Genomic DNA, 16,165 nt, shown 5'->3' with positions numbered 1-16,165 from the left:
TCTGTAGAGAGAGAAACAGATTTAACATTTCAGGTCTGTGACCCTTCGCCACAATTGGGAGAAGTTAGAAATGGAATCATTTTTGAGGAAGTGAAGGGGAGGACAGCGGGAAGATGAACGAAAGAGAAAATCTGTGGCATGGTGGGGGGCAAGAGAGATTAAATGGCAAAATGTTTAATTGTGCAAGGCCACAGTGAATGGTAAAGGGACAAGTAAAGAAACAAAAGATGTGTCTAGAGTAGATCTAGTTGCTGCCCAAATGCGAAGTGAAGGGAACAAAGTAACAACAAAACAAACCATCAAAAGAAACACAAAACAAAATGGAAGCAGAGGTTATAATCTAAAATGATCAACCTTAATGTGTCCAGGCTGTCAAGTGCTCAGTCGAAAGATATATGCGACGGGATTCTCCGTTTCAGAAACTAAGGGCAGAATTCTCCATCAGATGGATCCTCCGCTTCGCCGACAGCGCACTCACGCCTGCGGATTTCCCAATGGCGTGTGAGTGGTCACAATGGGGAACCCCATTGGCCGGCTGCCGGGACGGAGGATCCCGCGGCAGGCAGGGGCGCACCACACCAGAAAGCGGGTCTGGCTGGATGGAGAATCCCGCCCTAAGTGTTGACGCTGGGACTCAATCGGTGGACTTTTACCACAGCAAAACGGGCGCTGCTCCCAGACCAATTCATCAACCGTTAATGCTGGCGCCATGTGGAGCACGATCAATTTCAAAGGAAAATGGTGTTGGATTCGCCGGGGTCCGGATTGACACTCAACACGTGCAGCTGACAAGCTTCAGCTACATATTAGCACTGCATTCCCCACACACGCACTCATCCCAGCCAGTATTATGGCAGCATGGAGAATGGCACCCTGATTCGCAATTGCTGAGCTCGAGAACCTACTAGATGCTGTGGGGGAAAGGCAAGCTCCCCTGTACCCTGGGGTAGGAAGAAGGTTGCCACCTGCTGTCATACACTGGGCCTGGGCACAGATGGAAGAGGTTGTGAGCGACGTGGGCCCCACCGTCAGGTCAGAGAGCAATGCCGCAAAAAACTGCATAACCTCCTTAGGGCAGCCAGGGTGGGTAAGCAGCACTGTAGGGGCTAGGACACAAACGTATATAAATCTTTACCGGTGTACAATAAACACCTTTTCACAACGTTTCAACCAGCCTCTATGCTCTGTTAAATGGGTGTGAGGGGTGGGCTGGGCTGGCTTTGGAGGGACACTGGGGGTGGGGGGAGATGAGCGGATGGTGGAGGTGGGCTTGGGTCAGGGATCCCAGTTCAGCCAGCACTCACTGCTCCGGTGCCCCACTACATCCCTCTCCACTCCCTACCCCATACCCCCCCCCCCCCCCACCCCCCGGCCATCCAAAGGTTCTGAGGGACCGGGTGATGGAATGGCCAGATCATATGCTGGAATCACCCAGGTGGGCATTGGAAAGTGCCCCCCTGAGCAGGACTCACATTGTCAAACAGCGCGGAGCACCAGAGCTCATCACAGAGCGGGTTGTCATCATTCTCCATCCCATGGACCAGGCCCGCAGTTATTGCCAACCCAAAGCCCACAACCGTTTGTGAGGCATGTAGAAATCACGGAGGGGTTGCAAGGGAGGGCGGGGCACGCAGGTGGGGTGTGCATGTGAGGGAGTGGTAGGCTAGGGGAGATGTGGAGGTGGAATGGGATGTCTGTGCTGCTGGCCCTCTTGCCAGTGTACTGGAGGCGATTAGAGCATCCCATGCACGTCGGCCCTGGTGCAACATTATGCAGCCCCTTGTGCCTGCCCGGGCCCCATGTCCTGCCCATCCTCGACTTTTCCCGCATCCCCTGCGTTGGATGAGGCCTGGCGTTCATCCTCTTCATCCAACACGTCGCCCCTCTGGTGTGCGATGATGTGGAGGATGCAGCAGACCATCACAATGTGCAAAACCCTCTTAGCACTCTACTGGAGGGCCCCTCCAGAGATGTCCAGGGACCTGAGCTACATGTTCAGGAGGCCGAAGAACCGCGCGATTACGCCCCTGGTCGCGGCATGGGTGTCATTGTTGGCTTGTGGCCTCCGGATAGCTGTCATCAGCCACGACTGCAGCACTTACCCCTGTTGCCCAGGAGCCAACCCCTCAGCCGATGGGTGCCTTTCCTTCATTACTTTATCAGAGTTACAAAGCCGGAGCTCAGAGTGCGGACAGGGGCAATCCCCTAATCCAGCTCCTTCCCTGCTCCAAAACCAATTCAAATTGAATACAATTCATGGTCCCCGCAAGAGAGACATACCAGATCCAGGCATTACACCTGACCTCACGCTCATTTTAGCCAAATGGCCGAGAAGTGATGATAAGATGGCTGCCTTGCAAGCCACGGCAATGGAAGTCCAGGCCTGGGCCACACAGTCCCCTGAGGGGGAGGGCATCTGTACCCTATGGCCCATCCCCTGGCCAGCCCTCTCACCCCTGCTGCCCCCTCTGAGTCTGGCAGATGCCCCCCCCCCATCTCCAACTAGCCCTGCTAGTGGCAGAACCAACAGCCCATGATCATGCCTCTGCATGAACTAACTCATCTCTCTTCCTCTTCCTCATTGGCCAAGGTGGCTTTTCCCCACTTTTTGAAGCACAAGTGAAACACGCCGTTGGTAATTCCTCCCTGTAGAGGCAGAGCATCGCGGAGGCCCCAGAGAATACGGAGTCAGGCCTGCTAATGATATGCCAACAGCGTTTACTGTATGTGTGGAGTATCACGCATTGACGCCGCTGTTGAGGCACTGGAGCATGCCATTCTGGCGGGCACCTGGAGCCAGCCACTATTTAAACATAGAAACAAGGAAAAAATAGGAGCAGGAGGAGGCCGTTCGGCCCTTCAAGCCCACCCTGCCATTTATTATGATCATGGCTGATCATCCAACTCAATAGCCTAATCCCGCTTTCCCCCAATAGAAATTTTGGCCTCAATGACTGACTCTCTGCCCATTCACCTTTCCTGATTTCGGCATCGGCTGACGGAGAATCCGGCCAATGATTCTTTGTTCCTTCAAGATATTACTTAACTTACTGAAAAGCTAAAGCCCCAGTACAATCTCTGAGCAACACCATTAGTCTTCCTGCCAATTTAAGCACATATCCATTATTCTTATTCAGTAACCTGTTATGGAATTCTCTATCCAAACCAATAGGTTGCTTCCATTTTCATGCGTTTGTATTATTGTTAACAATCTCTTATGTGGAACACTGTCAAATGTCTTCTGAACTTGCATATAAATAACATCCAGAGGCATGATAGGCACTCTCCTATCTAACGCAGCAGATGCATTTTTCGAAAAGGTAGCCTGTTTGTTAGATGGGATTTACTCTTTTCAAATCCACACTGGTCTCTCTGATCAACTCATATTGGTCCAGGTCATCAGTCATTTGTAGCTCTATAATTTCTGATCTTTTTTCAAATAATAGAGTCACATTGGCAACTTTCCAAGTCTTGGCACCAATAGAGTTTTGGAAGGTCGGGACTAATACATCATCAGTTTTCTCAGCTAATTGTTTTAATATCTTAGGTGGAACCTGGATCGCCCAATGTTTACACATCATCATCAGACTTCCCTGGAAAGTGAACACTTTTAATTTTCCTGAGTGCTCAGATGACCAACTATGTAACTGCAGACACTTCAGAACTCATAATACTTTTCTTTAAGTAAGAAATAATTGCGCCCCCCCCCCCCCCCCCCACACACACACACACACAGCCTCCGGATTGGCTATGAATTAACTAATTGGTTATGAAGCACCTTGCAGTCTCTTGAGCTGCTGTATAAATTAGAGATTATTTTCTTTCATCTCCTGGTCATTGCTATGAGATATTAGTGATCTGGTGAGTCATTCCTTAAGCTTACCTCGCAATCTTGCCATTGTTTCCAAGTAGTTTTATTTGGTTTTTTTCATCCCTTTCTCTCCATAAAGTACAGAAAGTGGACAAGCTCATACATAACAGAGGCCATCAGTTTAACAGGATCATCAGTGTCAGCTTTTGAATTTGTAAATGTGGGGTTGGTTAGCTCAGTTGGCTGGACGGCTGGTTCGTGATGCAGAGCGATACCAACAGCGCGGGTTGAGTTTCTGTACTGGCTGAGGTTATTCATGAAGGCCCTGCCTTCTCAGCCTTGCCATGTACCTGTGGTGTGGTGACCCTCAGGTGAAATCACCACCAGTCAGCTGTCAAAGAGGAGAGCAGCCTATGGTCCTCTGGGACTGGTGACATTTATATTGATTTGTACATCTGCAATACCACCATTATTTTTCACAATTCTTGCTTTTCTTTAGAAGTTGATACATCGATTTTCCAATAGAATGCTTGGGGTGACTGAGGCACCACAAGAAGTCGATGATACCGCCAACCTGGAGTCCGTGCCTGGTATGCCTGATGGATCTGCAAAGAGCCAAGAACAAGACCTGGAAACCACAGTCGCGGCACCAAGCCCTGAAAGTGATGTAAGTCATCAGCCAACTGGAAACCTAGAGTGAAAGTGAAGCAATTTGAGTCTAAATGATTGGGTGGTTATTGCTGAACTATTACATAAGAATGATGGAGGTGTGCATTCCCTCTCTAATGATGCATCCCTGAACTCACATGGCTATGCATCAGTACCACTCTTGAGTCATCAAGGCCTCACTATCTTTTTGCCATGGTTAAAGCTAATCAGGGCACCTTATCCCACAACATCATTCTAACATATGAATGCCCTTCTGTGGATTGTTTAGGAAATGGTGAAACACTGCTGATTCTTCCAGCACAGAGGTAGTTTCATAACTTTACTTAATCTAAAAGTCTTCTTAAACCCACAATTAAAGAACAAAGAACAAAGAAAAGTACAGCACAGGAAACAGGCCCTTCAGCCCTCCAAGCCTGCGCCGACCATGCTGCCTGTCTAAACTAAAATCTTATTAATAATAATAATAATAATAATAATAATAATAATCGCTTATTGTCACAAGTAGGCTTCAATGAAGTGACTTGCCCCTAGTGAAAAGCCCCTAGTCGCCACATCCCGGCACCTGTTCGGGGAGGCTGGTACAGGTAAAGAACAAAGAAAAGTACAAAATCACTCACTGTTTCTGTGTAAATATTGTGTCCTTTGGAAATAGAAATAATAGCAATGTTTATTATTATTGTTCAATGTTCATCAGGCTAGGATGTACAGAAAGTGTGGAGAAACAGAGTTATGGCAAGACAGGAATGTGATGAGATTTAGAAGGCTCCCCGTGTCAAGCGACACATGAGACATGTGAAACACATGGATATGTGTATTTCTCATGGTTTGTTCATCCCGAAGAAGGTTGTTTGCCTGAAGCCAGAGGGTTGTAGGTTGAGAGACACCATTCCCCATCAAACAATGCTGACCAGGAGTCTCTCCCATTCTTATCATCTGCTGTGGTTGTTTTAGAAGGATTTTTAGGTTGATAATCAAACTCTTTGACCATTCTATGGATGCACCTTCTTTGGACATCAAATCCTGGAGTGAAACTCATACCCAGAGCTTCATGGTTCAGAGGCAGGGATGCTGCCCACTCCACCACACTATCACCTCCGTAGAATGAACAAAATAGGTTTAAACAACCCAGGGAAAATCTGACGTGCAAGTGTGAATCAAAAAATCTCTCAGGGACACTTTTCAACTGCTTCCATTGTTTACAATGAGCTCAATAATTCTGAAAGTGCTGAGTTTGAGCATTCTCTCTGGCATGCATTGTGGATTGAGGACACCGATAACTATTCGTCCACAGCAAGTGGTATAACAGTGAACAGTCTGAGATAACTGTAAAAGGATTGTGTCTCACCTGTTAGGACATTATTGTAAAACCTTTTGTCTGTCCTGTGTTCCCTTTGTATTCCCGTCCTGCTGCCTGCTTTTATCTACAGCCTTCTGGCTAGCTGCTACAACATTACTGCACCCTTTGGCATTTCTATTTCAATTACAGTCTTTGGTCACGGAAACCCCCTGTCCTAATGGACTAACCCAAGATGTCCCTTTAGGTTCTATGGCAGAGCCTTTGATATTGATTTGATAGACTTGGAAGCAGCCAATCATTGAGTATAGACTTCTCAGCCTGCTCCTATTGTTGCCTGTGATTGGTGGAACCAATCAGAGACTTTCAGAAGAAAGGTTGGTCTTCTGAAGAGTTCCATTTTGTCTTAATGTCTGAAAAAATTTCAACCAGATCGCAGCTGAAAGGCACACTCTCTCTCTCTACTCACCCTGCCAGTAAGACCTGTGAAGACTCTCTGGTTTAAAAGACACAGGGAGAAATCAGGCCTGTGTAAGAGATCTCTAGAATGAGAAAATGCAAGCCGTTTTCCACAGGTCTGTAACATTCTAACTCAGGGGCTGGGAAGAGCTCAAATTGAAGCTTAAACTCAGAACATTCCTTAAAGTACAGCCAAAGTTCCTGTGCAGAGTTCAGACAAAAGGGGAGAAGAACTGTACTTACTCAGGAAAGAAGCTCTAGTAATTGCACAGGGAGAAAAAAGTTCCATCTGGTGGTAGAGAAGCAGACTTGCACTGATCTGAGCATCCTGTGTACAGCACTATCTGTTAGGCATCGCTTGGAATTACACTGACCCGAACATGCTGTATGTAGCTCCATCCGGTGATGGATATGCTGAACTGCACCGACCTGAATTTCTTGAGCAAATCTATTCCCAGAGGCCGCAACCACAGCAGTGAAGACACACCTCAAACCTTTCCCTTTCATCCCCATTTTTCTTTGATCCTCTCCAACCCTTACCTTGTGTGTGTCTGGATGGTGGGTGGGATGGGGTTTTGAGGTTAGTTAGACTGGTAGACCATTGTCCTGTTATTTCTTTATATATTTCTCTTATTATTAATCAACAGTTCATGTTTTTCGTATAAATCTGGTGTCTGAAACTCATTGGAACAGTCAAGGATTAAAGGTCTTTGGAAAACACAAACTATTGGTTAATTTACTTATGTTGGGACTCCGGGGTCTGTGGGGCTGGAACTGACTACGCACTCACCCAGAATGTGGTAACACACCAAATTAACTCAATGTTTATTGGTATCACAGAAAAACTCAGAGAAAGGGTATTAGGATATTGGTGGGTAGTTGGTGACCAGCAACCAACGAGTGACAGTGCCTTCTTTTTAACTTTAACCAAATAGGCATAATTTCAGGAGACAACAGTGAGTGAGATTTCCAGAATCAGCACCAGAGGTATGTGCAAAGATTTTTACCTGAATTTGAGCCTCATCATTTACTGCTTCCCATTGCAGCTTCCTTCTCCAGAGACAACAAAGCCGGAATCTGAAGAACAGGGCATGCTGGCAGTAAAGAAATTGGATGGAGAAAGTGACTTAGAAAAAAAGCCAAGTATGGTAAGTCTGAAGCCAACTTGGAAACTGAGCAACTGTAGTGATCGTGAAGAAAATTTGGTTCAGGTTCTGATGGTTGAATTGCTGAATTTCTGGTGGTAGAGAAGCAGACTTGCACTGATCTGAGCATCCTAGATTATCAATCTAGGCGACACGGTGGCACAATGGTTAGCACTACTTTTTAAAAAAAAAGTAGAGTACCCAATTATTATTATTAGGGGAAATTTAGTGTGGCCAATCCACCTAACCTGTAAATCTTTGGGTTGTCGGGGGGAAACCCATGCAGACATTGGAAGAATGTGTAAACTCCATACGGACAGTGACCCAGGGCCGGGATTCAAACCTGGGTCCTCAGCACTGCAATCCCAGTGCTAACCACTGTGCCACGTGCCGTCCCATGGTTAGCACTACTGTCTCACGGCGCTAAGGACTCAGGTTCGATCCTGGTCCTGGGTGACTGTCCATGTGGAGTTTGCACATTCTCCCCCTGTCTGCAAGGGTCTCACCACCACAACCCAAAGATGCGCAGGGTAGGTGGATTGGCCACGCTAAATTGCCCTTTGATTGGAAAAAAAGAATTGTGTACTCCAAAGTTATTTAAAAAAAGAAATTAGGAATGTAAATGACTCGTACAAGACCTCACTGGGAAAATTCACTATGTCACATAAGAGATACATCTATGGCACTAAGTACTATTAAGAGTGGGATCTCCCCAATCCATTTACTTCTGAAACTATTCTGTGCTCTTAATAACCACGGGGTTAATATTGTGGAACTGCACAACAATTCCTGGCAGTCAGTGCTGTTTCAATACACAGTCAGATGTCCCTGGTCCCTATCAGCAGGGACAACAGTGAACAATCTGAGGTAATTGTAGAAGGATGGAGTCTCACCAAGTGAACCTTGTGTTTGTTGGGATCACTGAAAGACTTGGAGACAGGGTATCAAGGTGACATCGGGTACAGAATTCCCATCTAATAGTAGCCGTGGTAACTCTGGTTTAGCAAGTGAGAGTTACCCCTGTGTTGGATTCCTGTCAGTGCGATGACACTGATGGGGAGCTTCTGGAGACATTGGGAGATGTGTGTGCGTACAGAGTTATCTGAATGTGAGACTCATGATTTGATTCTTCATATCGCAGTATTCTTATCAGTCACTTGGCTCAACTAAAATGTTCAGACTTCCCCTTGATCTTAAGGTAGATTATCATAGAATTTACAGTGCAGAAGGAGGCCATTCGGCCCATCGAGTCTGCACCGGCTCTTGGAAAGAGCACCCTATCCCCATAACCCAGTAACCCCACCCAACACTAAGGGCAATTTTGGACACTAAGGGCAATTTATCATGGCCAATCCACCTAACCTGCACATCTTTGGACTGTGGGAGGAAACCAGAGCACCCGGAGGAAACCCACGTACACACGAGGAGAACGTGCAGACTCCGCACAGACAGCGACCCAAGCCGGAATCGAACCTGGGACCGTGGAGCTGTGAAGCAATTGTGCTATCCACAATGCTACCGCGCTGACAAGATTCCACAAAGTTTCAGGAATTGAGCACAGCTTCATAACAAGCACACCGAGTTTCTATAAGTCTGCACTTCACCTTTGATACAAAGAAGTCAAATTAACTCCTCGTTGACGTACTAGTTGAGAGATCTGCCAGGGGGTTCTTTGCCACAAGCCGGCCATCACTGGTCAATGATATGCTGGGATTCTTACAGATCCACACACTATAGGAATGGCCTTATCGGCAACTTCATAAATTGGACTCAAGCCTTTTTCTCACCCTGCAAACTTGATGAGTCTTCCACTCACAAATGCATAAGGGAAGTTATAGATGTGTTATTTCTGAGGGCCCACATATACATCAACTTGGACCCGGACCAGGCAAGCCAGGGTACCAGGGCCATGGGCATCGCCCACATAGCAAGAATGACCTAGGGACAGGGTATTATTGACTGCACTCACGTGGCTCTGTATTGCCCATGGGTGCATGGGGTACGATTTGAAATACCACTCCCTCAACATCCAGATCATCTGTGACCATGCGATGTGTATTATGAAGGTGTGTTCTCATCTCCTGGGCACTTCCATGATAGTTATATCTTGAGACGCTTGCAGATCCCAGCCAAATTATGAGGAACAGCAGCGGTTGGAGGGATGGCTCCTCGGGGACAAAGGGTACCCATTCAAGAGGTAGCTGATGACTTCAGCTGGGAGGCTACAAACACCCGCTGAGACTTGCTATTACGAGGCTCATGCATAACCTGCACAATGGTCCAGCACGTAATAGGCATGTTAAAAATATCGTTCCGGTGCCTGGACCAGTCGGGGGAGCCCTCGAATACAACTCCCAGAGAGTGTCATGCATCCGAGTGGTCTACTGTGCTCTGCACAAGCTGGCACTACAACGGGGCTCACAGCTGGTTACGAATGAGATGCAGGAGTGCCACATCTCAGTGTTTTGTGCTTAAACAAAGGAGATTACAATGGGATGAGAGAAGAACTAGCTAAGATAGACTGAGAGCAAAGACTTTCTAGTGAAACAGTTGAGGAACAGTGGAAAACCTTCCAAGCGATTTTTCACAGTGCTCAGCAAAGGTTTATACCAACAAAAAAGAAGGTCGGTAGAAAGAGGGAAAATCGACCGTGGATATCGAAGGAAATAAGGGAGCGTATCAAATTGAAGGAAAAAGCATACAAAGTGGCAAAGATTAGTGGGAGACTAGAGAACTGGAAAATCTTTAGGGGGCAACAGAAAGCTACTAAAAAATCTATAAAGAAGAATAAGATAGATTATGAGAGTAAACTTGCTCAGAATATAAAAACATATAGTAAAAGTTTCTACAAATATATAAAACAAAAAGAGTGGCTAAGGTAAATATTGGTCCTTTAGAGGATGAGAAGGGAGATTTAATAGTGGGAGATGAGGAAATGGCTAAGGAACTGAGCAGGTTTTTTGGATCGGTCTTCACAGTGGAAGACACAAATAACATGCCAGTGACTGATGGAAATGAGGCTATGACAAGTGAGGACCTTGAGAGGATTTTTATCACTAAGTGATGGGCAAGCTAATGGGGCTAAAGGTAGACAAGTCTCCTTGCCCTGATGGAATGCATCCCAGAGTGCTAAAAGAGATGGCTAGGGAAATTGCAAATGCACTAGTGATAATTTACCAAAATTCACTAGACTGGGGTGGTCCCGGCGGATTGGAAATTAGTAAACGTGACACCACTGTTTAAAAAAGGAGGTAGGCAGATCGCGGGTAATTATAGGCCAGTGAGCTTAACTTCGGTCGAAGGGAAGATGCTGGAATCTATCATCAAGGAAGAAATAGCGAGGCATCTGGATGGAAATTGTCCCATTGGGCAGATGCAGCATGGGTTCATAAAGGGCAGGTCGTGCCTAACTAATTTAGTGGAATTTTTTGAGGACATTACCAGTGGGGTAGATAACGGGGAACCGATGGATGTGGTATATCTGGATTTCCAGAAAGCCTTTGACAAGGTGCTACACAAAAGGTTGCTGCATAAGATAGAGATGCATGGCATTAAGGGGAAAGTAGGAGCATGGATAGAGGATTGGTTAATTAGTAGAAAACAAATTAATAGAAAGCAGGGGCTGTTTAGCACAGGGCTAAATCGCTGGCTTTGAAAGCAGACCAAGGCAGGCCAGCAGCACGGTTTAATTCCCGTACCAGCCCCCCCCCCCCCCCCCCGAACAGGTGCCGGAATATGGTGACTGGGGGCTTTTCACAGTAACTTCATCTGAAGTCTACTTGTGACAATAAGTGATTTTCATTTCATTTCATTTTCAAGAATGGGGATTAATGGGTGTTTCTCTGGCTGGCAATCAGTAGCTAGTGGTGTCCCTCAGGGATCAGTGTTGGGCCCACAACTGTTCACAATTTACATAAATGATTTGGATTTGGGGACCAAGGGCAATGTGTCCAAGTTTGCAGACGACACTAAGATGAGTGGTAAAGCAAAAAGTGCAGAGGATACTGGAAGTCTGCAGAGGGATTTGGATAGGCTAAGTTAATGGGCTAGGGTCTGGCAGATGGAATACAATGTTGACAAATGTGAGGTTATCCATTTTGGTAGGAATAACAGCAAAAGAGATTATATTTAAATGATAAAATATTGAAACATGCTGCTGTGCAGAGAGACCTGCTGTGCTAGTGCATGAGTCGCAAAAAGTTGGCTTACAGGTGCAACAGGTGATTAAGAAGGCGAATGGAATTTTGTCCTTCATTGCTAGAGGGATGGAGTTTAAGACTAGGGAGGTTATGCTGCAATTGTATACGGTGTTAGTGAGGCCACACCTGGAGATTGTGTTCAGTTTTGGTCTCCTTACTTGAGAAAGGACGTACTGGCACTGGAGGGTGTGCAGAGGAGATTCACTAGGTTAATTCCAGAGCTAAAGGGGTTGGATTACGAGGAGAGGTTGAGTAGACTGGGACTGTACTCATTGGAATTTAGAAGGATGAAGGGGATCTTATAGAAACATATAAAATTATGAAGGGAACAGATAGGATAGATGCGGGCAGGTTGTTTCCACTGGCGGGTGAAAGCAGAACTAGGGGGCATAGCCTCAAAATAAGGGGAAGTAGATTTAGGACTGAGTTTAGGAGAAACTTCTTCACCCAAAGGGTTGTGAATCTATGGAATTCCTTGCCCAGTGAAGCAGAGGCTCCTTCATTAAATGTTTTTAAGATAAAGATAGATAGTTTTTTGAAGAATAAAGGGATTAAGGGTTATGGTGTTCGGGCTGGAAAGTGGAGCTGAGACCACAAAAGATCAGCCATGATCTCATTGAATGGCGGAGCAGGCTCAAGGGGCCAGATGGCCTACTCCTGCTCCTAGTTCTTATGTTCTTATCTCCTCGGATGAAGAGGATGTTGAGGAGAGCGGCAAGGGACAACCCGTGGAGGAGGTGGAGAAAGGACCTTGTGTGATAGCCAGTGCCTGCATAGGGCGCAGGGTTAGGGACGCCCTCATTGCCTCTTGGTTTGGGAGCGAGCAGGACTAGGGTGTGAGTATCTCTCCCAATTGGGTCTTACATCTTCTCACTACTGTGGTGCCTGCTGGAGGTCATTGTGATGGTGGTAAAATTCATGAGCAGGGCGCTAAAGTGATTAATAGATGTTACAGGAGAATGATGATGACTAACAGTGAGGACAGAGTGATGCTCATCGTAATCTCTGTGAAATGTCTGACTGCTGCTTGACAGAGAACTGAACGCAACCTGTCGCTGAATGGGGTGATCTGGAGGCCCAGAGAGTCTGAGTGGCACATCTTAGCTGCTACTGCTTCCACTGAGATCAGGGGTCCCCATGTTTAACATAGACATAGACATAGAACATACAGTTCAGAAGGAGGCCATTCGGCCCATCGAGTCTGCAACGACCCACTTAAACCCTCATTTCCACCCTATCCCCATAACCCAACAGCCCCTCCTAACCTTTTTGGTCAATAAGGGCAATTTATCATGGCCAATCCACCTAACCTGCACATCTTTGGGGTGTTTTTACCCACCTGCCGACATAGTGGGCAGCCTAACATTAGCGACATTACTAAAGAATACTGTCAGACATGAGAGAACTGAGCATTGCTGTGGCGGGGTGGCTGAACCTTCCATGGATGGGGTTGGTGGTTGGGGGGGGCGGTTCCGCAACAGTAGCTCGGCTTTACTGCATCTTCAGTGTGGGAATTGGGAGAGACATAGCGCTGCCACTCTCTCACTGCACAGTGAGTTTGTGCAGGGGCTTGCAGAGCATAGCACCATGACATGACAGTGTGGAGGGTGAGCAAAGTGATTTTTTAATACAAATTAGTTATTAAAATAGTTACTTACATCTACTAGAGCTTAGATTCATTCATGTCCACTAGGTGCCTTTCATTTCTTACTCTTCCTCACCCTCCTGCTACATCTCGGTGTATTCCCAGAAACCACAGCTGATGTTGAAGTGGCCTGCTGACTTCCATGCCCTTGACGGTCCCTGCATGCTTTCACGCTGCATGGGTGTTTCAGTGCATCCCTCCTCTGTGTGTGGGTCTGGAGGTCTGTTGCTATGTCTGAGGAACTGAACACCCCAAGGATACAAGACCCAAGGCTGCGCTTCTGCTAATCCTCTTACCTTGAGAATGCTTGGGGGCTCCTGGGTCCTCCATGGGATAGAGTGGCAGCTGGAGGGAGATACAGAAGCCCCGCTGTTCTCTGGTGCTGACATTCATGGATTCCCACGAGTCCCTGCACCATGGAGCTCATGCCCTCAGCGATGGCGATGATGAGCTGAACCATGGAGCCGACATCCCCCATCATGGAGTGTCCAACCTGCTCCCATATTTGAGGAAAGATGTAATGGCATTGTAGGCAGTTCAGAGGAGGTTCACTAGATTGATTCCAGACATGAGAGGTTTGTTGTATGAGGAGAGATTGAGCAGTTTAGGCCTATACTCTCCAGAGTTCAGAAGAATGAGGGGAGATCTCATTAAGGTATACAAGATGCTAAAAGGTATGGATAAAGTAGACATGGATCAGATGCTTCCTCTTGTGGGGAATTCTAAAACAAAAGGTCAAAATCTGAGAATAAGAGGTAGCAAATTTAAAACAGATTTGAGAAGAAATTGCTTCACTAGCTTTCGGAGTGCAGCTCCTTCATCAGACTCACCTGAGGAAGGAGCTGCACTCCGAAAGCTAGTGATTCAAAATAAACTTGTTGGTCTTTAACCTGGTTTTGTAAGATCTTACTGTGCCCACCCCAGTCCAAAGCCGGCATCTCCACATCATGTAACATTGTAGGTCGCAGATGAGGAATATATTCGCCATAATAGAATGGTGGAGCAGACTCGATGGGCCGAATGGCCTAGTTCTGCTCCTATATCTTATGAACTTATGAACCAAGGTCTCCACTATGCATGCCACTCTCGGAGTGTTGTCCTTGTTCAGTTGGCGTGATGGCACCATCTCCTCGGACAGAATGCGATGGGACTCCTTCAGTTAGCCTTGCATTCCAAGGGGGCTGCTGTCATCCCTTCCTGATGCTCGCTGCTCTTCCTCTAGTTTTAGCAGCTCTGGGAGGACCGCACCCAGGGGCATGTCATCGGCCTGGGGCTCAACAGAATACTAGGTTCCCTCAGGGTATAAGATCACTGGGCCGTCCCTGCACGGGCTGGTAAACTGATTGAACTGCAAGGGAAGTGAGATGGCATTAATGCATCACAGGAACTGACTGTTGGAAGAAAGTTAACTCACGTGAGCTTGCACCGTGGCTGCATGTGTTGAGGGTTCTTCATTTTGTCGCTTGTCCCCACCTCACCGTCTGCACAGATGCGGTCCTGCTTCTTGTCGGACAGCTCAAGGGCTCCTTCCTCAAAGAGGATTCTGGTTTTCAGCTCGAGCTGACTCCGGCAGACTGTGCCCATTGACGATGGTTGGGCTCGAGTTTGTCCTGCAGTGAGACAGATGGGGAGAGTGTTGGCGAGAGTCCTGCCGGGTCAGATGGTGATGACGTATGCATGTGTGGAAGGTGAGTGGGACTGGGGATGTGAGAATAGCTCCTGGGGGGATCATGGATAGTGGGAATGCGGAGGAGGGCGGCATGTCAAGTGTTGGGACCCATGAGGTGCTGGGAGATAGATCACTGTGAAGGTGTGATGGGAGACATGAGGAGGCAGACTTACCCTGGCTGCATGAAGAAGGTCATTCATCTTCCTTCGGCATTGGGGTCCCATCCACTTACGGAGCGAGCTGGCACTCACAGTCGTGGTCACAGCCTCCCAGACGGGGTCGATGGCCTTGCCTGATGCCACATCACTTTTCGACATCATCCAGAGGTTTTCTAAGGGCTCCCTCCGTGAAATATAGTGCTGTCTTCCTGGCAGCTATATCCCCCCTCCCCGCGACTGGACTTGGAACAAGTGCTGGGGAGGCGTTTAAAAGGACCGCCCCACTGATTGCAGAGATTAAGTTTCAGCAGAGATTAAGTTTCACCAGGACGAACGAATCAGAAGCAAGCTGCCACGAGCGTGTCGTGAAACACATGGAGACAAAACTTTTGTTAAAGAGGCTAGATGAATGGCGACTTTTCCCGCCGGCTCTCTCCGGTTTTCTCACCGGGGCCGATACTTAAAAAAGATATCGGAAAATTCCGTCCAAAGTGTCAAACATTAGGTGTGATTTTTGTTACAATCCTAGTCGATGTTATATCTGGATGGGAAGGTCCCAAATTGGAACCCTGGCTCAAAAGACTGTGGATGGGATTGTCCATTGGTGGGATCCTCTGCTTTGCTGGCAGCACACCCAAGCCCGTGGATTTCCTAATGCAGTGGGGTGCCCACAATGGGAAACCCCATTGGCAGGCTGCCGGGACGGAAAATCCCACCCCATAACTCTGATTTTTAAAAAATAAACCATGGAGGAACAGAGTCACAGGACCGCTAACTAGTTTTAACAACAACAAAACACATTTATTAAACATGAAAAGTTGGATTATTATACAGTACTCCTTTACTCTCCCACAGCTTAACAAATGTACACTGATTTTAAAATGAACACGGGTTACAAAGTACATCTTAAACTACAGTAGTTCCATAGACACAAAGTCCCTTTTAAGCACGCAGGTTGGCTGTGGTCAAATACACCCATACCACTCTGATCCCGAGTTAGTGCCTGTGGTTTTCTCCTCAGAATACCCCCAGATGATTGTCACATGAGAGTTTTCAAACGCCACTCCCAAAAACACATTTTAAAATCTTCTTTAAAAGTATACTTTCCCTTAGCGG

At 47.0% G+C, this 16,165-nt stretch overlaps 1 protein-coding gene across 7 annotated transcripts in view; it reads left to right on the top strand.

Moving 5' to 3' along the window:
• The window catches only part of LOC140395077 (uncharacterized), a 659,825-nt gene that overhangs the window by 91,683 nt on the left and 551,977 nt on the right, over positions 1-16,165 (top strand). For all 7 annotated transcript variants that reach the window (XM_072482474.1, XM_072482512.1, XM_072482492.1 and 4 more), the window contains exons 15-16: positions 4,311-4,478; positions 7,280-7,381. In XM_072482474.1, the coding sequence (XP_072338575.1) occupies positions 4,311-4,478; positions 7,280-7,381 (270 nt within the window). The remainder of the gene's footprint in view (positions 1-4,310; positions 4,479-7,279; positions 7,382-16,165) is intronic.

The sequence above is a fragment of the Scyliorhinus torazame genome, chromosome 2, assembly GCF_047496885.1.
Source record: "Scyliorhinus torazame isolate Kashiwa2021f chromosome 2, sScyTor2.1, whole genome shotgun sequence".
Classification (NCBI taxonomy): domain Eukaryota; kingdom Metazoa; phylum Chordata; class Chondrichthyes; order Carcharhiniformes; family Scyliorhinidae; genus Scyliorhinus; species Scyliorhinus torazame.
Note: the sequence above shows the minus strand (reverse complement) of the source record. Positions and strands in the feature narration are given on the sequence as shown.